Source organism: Grammomys surdaster, unplaced genomic scaffold (assembly GCF_004785775.1).
Source record: "Grammomys surdaster isolate TR1022 unplaced genomic scaffold, NIH_TR_1.0 479, whole genome shotgun sequence".
Lineage (NCBI taxonomy): Eukaryota > Metazoa > Chordata > Mammalia > Rodentia > Muridae > Grammomys > Grammomys surdaster.
Window position 1 is genome coordinate 265475 of NW_021604898.1, and position 9576 is coordinate 275050.

Below are 9576 nucleotides of genomic sequence, written 5' to 3' on the forward strand. Positions count from 1 at the left end.
CACCAACACACACAGCTCCCAGGAACTCAATCAGCCTATGCCTGCTGCCTACAAATCTGCATAGAATATCTCAGTCTAACACTTATTCCATTTTCCTTTCTCCCCTGTAGATTCTGGAGTTTAGTTATGGAAAACACTTACCTTGGTAGTCTATTTGTCCTCATGTGAAGAAGCTAACATCACATGAATCACTGATACTCCCTATGTTTCTAAGATGTGTTTTAAATAGCACTATGAAGACTGTGTTTGGACCATAATAAAACAGGCAAGGGAGGCTCCTCTTAAACACTGTGATGAACAGATTTTCTTTTATTCTGGTTTGCAACTTCATCTATTCAGGTGAGGGTTAATTCTTGATCTGTGAATATTCATGGGAAGGGAAATGGGTGAGAGGGCAGTGAACTTACCATGAAAACCTAAGACTTGGGTTTGAAACTACAACTGGGTAGAAAATAGAGCAAACGATAGACCACTGTGAGGAACCCCTATATAGTTTGGAGTAAGAGACCAGCGAATGTTTGGAGAATCTAGGTTCATATAGACTGGTGTAAAATGTTGCCAATAACAAGTACCTTATTTTTCAAACAAGGCAAAACTCAAAAACTGACAGCTAAGAACTCTAACTGTCCACTTATGCTGTGGAACTAAGGGAAAACACAAATGCTCACAAAAATCACACCCTCTATACACACACACACACACACACACACATACACACACACTAACCACACAAAATATACAAAAGAGGCATTTATGCAACAGTGTCATTTGTTTTTTTAATATTCATCCAGTACAAAGTAGAAGCTGCTTTCTTAGGCATTAGGCATTTGTCAGATCAAACTGTCAAATGACTCTTCTTTTTCACCCTCACTTGGTAATAGAATAGGACAATAGACTGAAGAAATAATTCAGTATTTACTTTCCCAGGAGTCATCAAGGAGAAGGTAAAAATTAGCAGGTATCTTCCTGAGATGGTTCCGAAATGGACTGTAAATCTATGACAGTTTCACTTCTTTTGTAAGGCTGATAAGATCACATTTTAGGAAAGATTCCTCTTATTAATATGCTTTTCCTAGATGGCTCTTTCACTGAAGGCTGTTTTGAAGTTACATGTTACTTCATGTACAGATGAGGCACTGAGTCTGAAGGCCTGCTATCATCTCATGGAGTTCTACAGTTCACTTTACGGCAACTCCTCAGGTGACGGTGGTACGTGGATGACTGACGGAAGCTTTTGTTACACAGGAAGCAGGTGTAGGGCTTATCTCCAGTGTGAATCCTCTCATGAGACCGAAAGTTTGTCTGGTGGCTGAAGGATTTTTTACATTCTTGGCATGTGTAAGGTTTCTTTTCTTCATGGGTGATCTTATGAACTCGGAGGTCTGAGCTAGTATAGAAGCCTTTATGACACTTGGAACAGAAAAATGACCTCACTTTCCTGGGTTTTCTCTTGCGTGCTAAACGCTTAGAGAAATATTTAAAGGTTTGGGGATATTCACCACATGTATATGTATTGCGGTCTCTCTGGAGTCTCTCTTGGTGAACTTTACATGTAGAGTTTACCTCATTACTTCCTAAAAGTTGTAAAGGCACAGGAAGAGGAAGGTCTGGGCTGGTAACAAGCACTTGTACCTTCACTGGGGTATCTTCTGAAGAAGGTGCCCTTAAGGAATATTTTAGGGGCGTGGAGGTGCCTTGAGTTGCTCTTATAAAACCGTCAGTGACTCCATAAGAAACACTGCTGTGTTTAGACTCAGGATACTTCCCTGTCTGGTTTAGGAGAAGAGAGACTTTTTCATTTGCAGGACTGCAAACACCATGACTTACTTCACTAGCATCCCAGAAAGTGTTGTGGTCATCATCACTATTTTTAGTCATGTGTGGCCTAGAGAATAATCCTAGTTTTACCTCCATAAGATCAGTTTGAGAAGTTCTCAGGGACTCTACTGGGTACTGGGAAGTGCCTTCACTTGTCTTTCTGGCACTCTGGGGGATTGAATAAGAAACAGCTCTATCTTTAGGCTCAGAATATTGATCTGTTTGTATAATGAGAAGAGGACCCATGTCATTTCCAGGACTACTAACAACACTATTCCTTTCACTAGCATTCCAGAGATTGTTGCAGCCATCTTCACTGTTCTTATTTCCTGTGAAAATAAGACAGTCTATGAAACTGTACCTCAGAAGGGATTCCCACATAACACCCATCTTCTCACCAGCTTCCAAACTCACCTGTTTCCAAGAACATGTCTTGGGGTCTCTGTAAGTGTATCTTTGGTTTCTTTTGTGTGGGCATTAGTGTTGCTTGCTGTTTCAAATGTTTGATGACTTCTTTTAAGGTCATATACTCAGAAAAGAGAGCTTCCTGCCCCAGCATAGAGACACAGACCTGTAAACAAAGTCAAGTGACCATTGTCAATGAATCTATGGATATCAGAAAACATCTTATCAATCTGATTCACAGGATCACTGGCCATGTGTCTAGCCATCGTATCTACTGGTGTTATCCTGACATTCACAAATTCTGTTATATAAAGTCACTATCCATGCTGTATCTGCAAATACTGTGTCATTCTACAGAGGGAAACAAAAAGTTAATTTCCTATGAACTTTGGCCACAATATTTTCGTCAAATGTTCAAATCATTAAAAGAAGATCAGATGATGTTTGACTAATTTGCAAAGTAGACCAACACTACCTCAGAGTAAAAGACTAGGAAAAAGTCTTCCAAGACAGCAAGATGGGAAAGAACTCTTCATATTTGTCAAAGGAAAATCCACCAAGAGAAAGTCTCAATATTGAACATCTATTCCCCAAATGCAAGGTCACCCAGATTCATATAAGAAACTTTCCTAAAGCTCAAAACACGTGTTGAAAAACCCACAATAATAATGGGAGACTTCCACACCCTACTCTCACCAATAGACAGGTCACTGAAACAGAAACTAAACAGAGACACAGTGAAACTCATCTACAGAACATTTCACCCTAAAACAAAAGAATACTCCTTCTCAGTACCTCATGGTGCCTTCTCCAAAAATGATCATAAAAATGTTCACAAAACAAGCCTCAGGCTGGAGAGATGGCTCAGCAGTTAAGAGCACTGGCTGCTCTTCCAAAGGTCCTGAGTTCAATTCCCAGCAACCACATGGTGGCTCACAACCATCTGTAATGGGATCCAATGCCCTCTTCGGGTGTGTCTGAAGACAGTGACAGTGTATTCATATACACAGAATAAATAAGTCTAAAAAACAAAAGCCAAGTCTCAACAGATTAAAAAAAAGTTGAACTAATTTCATGTATCCTACTAGCTCACCATGGATTAAGGCTAGATTTCAATAACAACAAAAACAACAGAAAACACATATGACCATGGAAAATGAACAACTCTCTCCTCAACAATAACTTGAACAGGAAAGAAATAAAGAAAGAAATTAAATACTTCCTGGAATTCAATAAAAATGATGACACGGGATTCTCAAACTTATGGGACACAATGAAAGTAGTGCTAAGAAGAAAATTCATAGCACTAAGTGCCCTGGTAAGGAAATTGGAGAGACCCTAGGCTTAGCAATTAAAGAGCACACCTGAAAGCCCTAGAACAAACAGAAGCAAACATATTGAAGAGGAGTAGATGGCAGGAAATAGTCAAATGCAGGGCTGAATCAATCGAATAGAAACAAAGAGAACTATACAAAATCTGGTTCTTTGAGAAAATCAACAAGGTAGATAAACCCTTAGCCACACTAACCAAAGGGCACAGAGATAGTATCTAAATTAACAAAATCAGAAATGATTATGGAGACATAAAAACAGAAACTGAGGAAATTCAAATAACTATCAAATTCTACTAAAGCCCATCCTCAACAAAACTAGAATGTCTAGATGAAATGGATGATTTTCTGGAAGATACCAAGAACCAAAGTCAAATCAAGAGCAGGTAAATGTAAAGGGAGTTGCTGATTCCCTAATTGGTTCTTGACTGTGTCAATAAAGTTGGCAGAAGTTAGTTACTGGGTAAAAGGAAAAAGGTGGGACTTCCAGGTCTCAGGAGGAGGAAGAAGGGCAGATGCAGGGAGAAAGGAGGGAGCTGTTCAGACCAGGCTTTGGAAGGAGTAGGGTCCAACAGCCATGTAAGGCCTTAGGGCAATCAGAGCCTGTGGTCCCTGCTACCTGCAGATGGCTGATGTAGGTTAGCTGATAAGTTTAGGGTTTTAGAGGTTTCATTGCCCAGCAACTGTGATATCTGCTAAGGTTTAAAATAATAAAGTGGTCTATTGTTTTTCCGTGGAGCTAAGATGGGCAGGAAAAAGAGGGAAGATGGGGCAGTGGACGGCAGCTTGGCGAAACTAACTGGAAGGAATGGGCAAATTGGAAGTGAGGCCTGTGGCAGCTGATCTTGCAGCTAAACCAAGATAGATCAGAGCTCTAGCTGAGCTCTCCGGAAGGTAGTAGCATGCTTTTTAAAATTACACAGCACAGGTTAACTAAACAGTCCCATATCCCTAAGGAAATAGAAGAAGTCATTAAAAACTTCCCAACCAAAAAAAGCCCAGGGCCACATGAGTTTAGTACAGAAGTCTGCAAGATCTTCAAAGAAGAGATAATGCCAGCAATCTTCAAACTATTCCATAAAATAGAAACTGAAGTAACACTACCTTATTCATTCTATGATGAAGACAGAATTACTCTGATACCTAAACCACACAAAGACCCAACAAAGAAAGAAAACTTCAGACCAATTGCCCTAATGAATATCGATGCAAAACTACTCGTAAAATTCTAGCAAACTGAACTCAAGAACACATCAAAACATTATTCACCACGATCAAGTAAGTTTCATCCCAGGGAGGCAATGTTGGTTCAACATATGAAAATCCATTAAGGTAATCCACTATATAAACAAGCTTAAAGAAAAACCACAGGACCATTTCATTAGATGCAGAAAAATCATTTGACAAAGTATGACATCCCTTCATGTCAAAAGTCTTGGAGAGATAAGAAATTCAAGGCCCATACCTAAACATAACAACAATATACAGCAAACCAACAGCCAATATCAAATTAAATGGAGAGAAACTTGAAGCAATCCTACTAAAATCAGGGACAAGATAAGGCTGCCTATTTTCCCCATATTTATTCAATATAGTACTCAAAGTTCTAGCTAGAACAATAAGACAAGAAAAAAGAGATCAAGGGCATAAAAATAGACAAAGAACAAGTCTACCAGAAGTTATATAGCTTATAAACAACTTCATCAGTGTATCTGGTCATAAAATTTACTCAAAGAAATCAGTAGCATTCTATTATGCAAATGATAAACAAACTGAATGGGGTGGAGGCTGGTTTCCTAAACAGAATTCCAATGACTCAGGCTCTAAAATCAATAATTGAGAAATAAGACCTTATGAAACTGAAAAGCTTCTGTAAGGCAAAACCACATCAATAGGACAAATTAGCAACCTACAGATTGGAAAAAAAAATATCTTTACTAACCCCACATCCAATAGAGGGCTAATATCCAAAATACATAAAGAACTCAAGAAGCTAACCTCCAAACACACACACACACACACACACACACACACACACACACACACACACCAAAACAAAACAATTAAAAATTGGGATATAGAGCTAAACAGAGAATTCTCAACAGAGAAATCTCAAATGGCTGAGAAGCACTTAAAGCGCTTAAAAAAATGTTCAAAGTCCTTAGTCATTAGGGAAATGCGAATCAAAATAACCCTGAGATTCTACTTTACACTAATTAAAATGGCTAAGATCAAAAATACAAATGACAGCACGTATTGGCAAGGATGCAGAGAAAGGGAAAGATCTCTCCATTTTTGGTGGGATTGCAAACTGATACAATTACTCTGGAAATTACTCTGGACGTTACTCAGAAAATTAGAAATAGATCTACCTGAAGACACAGCTATACCACTATGGGCATATACCCACAAGATGTCCCACCATATTACAGGAGCACATATTCCACTATGTTCATAGCAGCCAGAAGCTAAAACAACCCAGATGTCTCTCAACTGAAGAACCGATAAAGAAAATGTGGTTCATTTACACAGTGGAATTTTATTCAGCTATTAAGAGAGAGAACATCATGAGTTTTGCAGGCAAATGTATGAAACTAGAAGATATCTTCATGGGTGAGATAACTTAGACCCAAAAGGACATGCATGGTATGCATTCACTAATAAGTGGATATTAGCCAAAAAGTAGAGTACCTAGGATACAACCAATAATACTCAAGAAGGTTATCAAGAAGAAGGGCCAAGTAAGGATGCTTCAATTCCACTTGAGATGGAGAACAAAACAATCATGGGAAGCAGATGGAGGGAGGGATCTTGATGGGAGAATAGAGGAGGGGAACATGATGAGAAATGGGAGGAGACAGGAAAGAAGCCCTGAGGGCCAGCAGAATGAATGGAAATTCCAACCTTGGAGGTGTGAGTTGGGGGGACCCTCTAGAATGTACCAGAGACCTGGGAGGTAAGAGACCTCCTTAGGAGAAGACTTGCCTAACCCTCAAGAGACTTAAGGCCCAAGGGAGTGAGGAGACCTGGCAGTGGGAGGGGGGAGGGCATCCTCTTGGGGACATCGGGGAGGAGGAATGGGATGAGAAACTGTGGTAGATGGACAACAACTAGACTATAGGAAAAGAAAAGTAATAAAAAAAATCTAATAAAACTAAATTACAGAAAAAAAAATTGACACAGAATCCTGCGAGGTCTTCCATCTCTGGAGTCTCTCTTATCTCTTGAAAGGAGCTGTCTGTTTTAATAAAGTTTATGTTTGTAGCAAAAAAAAAAAAGGCTGTATTGCTGGTATTTTTCAATTTTCCTTTATTTGTATTTCATTGTTATCACTCCTTCACCTGTCCCCAGGATCTACAGTCATTAGTTTGGGCCCAGAACTCTTGACCTCTCTACATTCTTTCACTATGGTGGCTCCTAATCTATTGGAATTTCATACTTTAGGACCCAGCCCCTTATCAATAATTCGTATTTTGGGTCTGGAATCCTCATGATCTCTACTTTAATTCTGCAGTAGTTGCTGTATTGATATTCTCGCTTCTGATCGGCAATTGTTACTTTTTGTCTTGTTCCCCACGATGTTTGCTATTTTTACTCTCAGGTAGATGTCTCGTAGGTAGACATCCCCTATGTCCAGCCGTTAGTCATCAGTTGCCCCTCCCTAACTGAATTTTCTCTTTGCTGGTTGAATGGGCTTTATAACTAACACCTATATAATTCTTTGTCCATGTCACTGAATACTAGCCTAGACAACCACCCTTAGCTAAAGATGACTTTTACATCATAGCTTTAATTTCAAGGGCTGCACAGAAAGCTTGTCACTTCATTGAGTGATTGATGCAACTCACACTCGACAGAAACTGAAACAAATCCAACAAAAACATTTGTCTCCACAAGACGCACACTGTGCATCTCTGCTCTTAGGAACATGACTGGACTTCGGTTTCAATCACAAAATTTTTAACTTACAGTTCAAAGGAGTGAAAATGTAGAGGAAAATAAACTGAAATAACAGCTTATTTATAGACTTAAAAATTCAAATACACAGAAGGAGACGGTGATCAACACATTTAATTCAGCACCTGGAAAAGAGAGAAAGTATAAATTCCTTGAGTTCCTATCTAGCCCCTGCTACACAATTGAAATGAAGTCACAAATGAAAAAAAAATACAAGCAAGCAGAAACCCCAGCTAATCAACCATACAAACAAACCAACCAAAATGTAAATTAAAAATCTAAAGAACTGGCTGGGCGGAGGTGGCACACGCCTTTAATCCCAGCTCTTGGGAGGCAGAGGCAGGCAGATTTCTGAGTTCGTTCGAGGCCAGCCTGGTCTACAGAGTGAGTTCCAGGACAGTCAGAACTACACAGAGAAACCCTGTCTCGAAAAACCAAAAGAAAGAAAAAAAGAAAAGAAAAAAAATCTAAAGAACTAATAAGCTATTTTTATAGTGATGTACAAAATTGTCTGTCAATGACTGAGAATTATGCAAATCTAGATAGACATTGAAAGAAGATACAATGTAATTACTTCTGTATTAAATCTTTCCAGCTTAAAAGATACGCATTGAGCCTCAGTATTGATCAAGGGATTTTTTTTGTGAGTGCATCAGTGTTAAACATAAATGTGTGACCCATATTTCAACATCAAAAACATACTCTATCATTCTGTCACATCACTTTTCAAAGAAGAGTATTCTACCATAATGTTGTAAACTATTCAGAAAGCCATGTAGCCACTTTAATCCCCAGATTCACCCTTTCAGGTCCTGGGATCATAGGCTAATGCCGTTAGGTGTATATTCAGATCTGTCTCTAGGTTCCAACTCAGTCCTCATGATTATAATGTAAGTACCTCCATGACTCAGTCATATCCCAGACTCAAGACATTTCTTCAAAACTCTTATCCAATTGTCAACTCCCAGTCTCTCTATCATCATGTTAATAAACTAAATTTAAGTATATTCAAACAACTGATGATCTACTTTCTCCTTTATTTATACTACTTCAGGGCAGTGCAAATTTTCCCTTGTAAGGCTTTTGGTGGAGTGAGTACAATCCCACTAATAAGAAAAACTACCAGACATTCCTACTTTTTTCCAAATCCAAATGACTACCTTTCCTCCCAACCTAGCCATCTCTTATCCCAGGTACTCACCATGGTAGGAGGCTTCAAGCACTCATCAGTCAGCCCCTCCATGAATCTCCCCATGTTTCTGCCACTTGATTCCCAGTGCTCTTTCAAAGCAAACTTGTCTTTGCAGTGCCCAGTGAGGAGAAACTGCTCTAAGACCAGTTGAGAAATCATCTGCTCCTTGCTCTGCTTTTCAGGCTGCAACCAAGAGGTAAACATCTCCCAGAGTATTTGCAGCTCCTGCTTTGCCAAGGAGCCATTGCCATTTGGTGGAAAGTTGAGTTGAGCACTTGATGAGGTATAGATGTCTTCTTCAAACTGCACAGCAGAATGCTGGTTTGGAATAAACTCTTGATTGTCTAATTGAAGTGCATTTGTTAGCGATTTAGGATTAAAAGTTTCTCTGACCCGTGAAGACATTGTGGAAAGCACCTCAAGAAAGCTTCCACTATAGCAACTTAGAATCTGTCTTGTGCTTTAGGATCTGTTTCAATCGTTGGTAATGTGGAAAACTATAAATTCAAAAAGAAGAGACACATAATAAAAGTGAAAAATCAGTTAAAATTTCTGTCACAGAGAGTTTCATGGTACCTGACAGAAAATAATTCATACTAGTAATACAAAAATGTGGTTCATCATTTTGTCAAGTCCAAGTGATTACTACAATCAGGACAGCTCCAGAGAAGAGACCTACAGATGTTCCAATCTTCTCTCAAAGACACAGATGCTTCTACTGGATTTGTTCCTTCTGATATATCCACAGACAGTTCCACAGACCCTGGACAGCAAGAAAACAGCCAATTCTCCTAAGACTGGACAAACATTCCCATATCCACTCTTCTAGATTTCCTAGAAACATGTTGCCTCAATGCCAGCATGAAGTAGTCA

General features: G+C 39.1%; 1 protein-coding gene across 1 annotated transcript; it reads right to left on the reverse strand.

Annotated features, from left to right (window-relative positions):
- Window positions 1–1161: 1161 nt before the first annotated feature.
- LOC114632973 (zinc finger and SCAN domain containing protein 4C-like) lies at window positions 1162–9108 on the reverse strand. The gene is made up of 3 exons (XM_028781580.1): window positions 8713–9108; window positions 2233–2389; window positions 1162–2147 (listed from the first exon to the last, which is right to left on the reverse strand). Exons 1-3 carry the CDS (start codon window positions 9106–9108, stop codon window positions 1162–1164), a joined length of 1539 nt encoding a protein of 512 aa, XP_028637413.1.
- Between the last annotated feature and the right edge of the window lie 468 nt (window positions 9109–9576).

What these genes read in the sequence shown, in the direction of transcription:
- LOC114632973 (XM_028781580.1), bottom strand. Translation starts at nt 9,108, where the DNA reads ATGTCTTCACGGGTCAGAGAAACTTTTAATCCTAAATCGCTAACAAAT. An exon ending in GCTTGAAGCCTCCTACCATG is followed by an intron (nt 2,390 to 8,712) that starts GTGAGTACCTGG and finishes CTTTGTTTACAG; the next exon opens with GTCTGTGTCTCTATGCTGGG. An exon ending in AGACATGTTCTTGGAAACAG is followed by an intron (nt 2,148 to 2,232) that starts GTGAGTTTGGAA and finishes TTATTTTCACAG; the next exon opens with GAAATAAGAACAGTGAAGAT.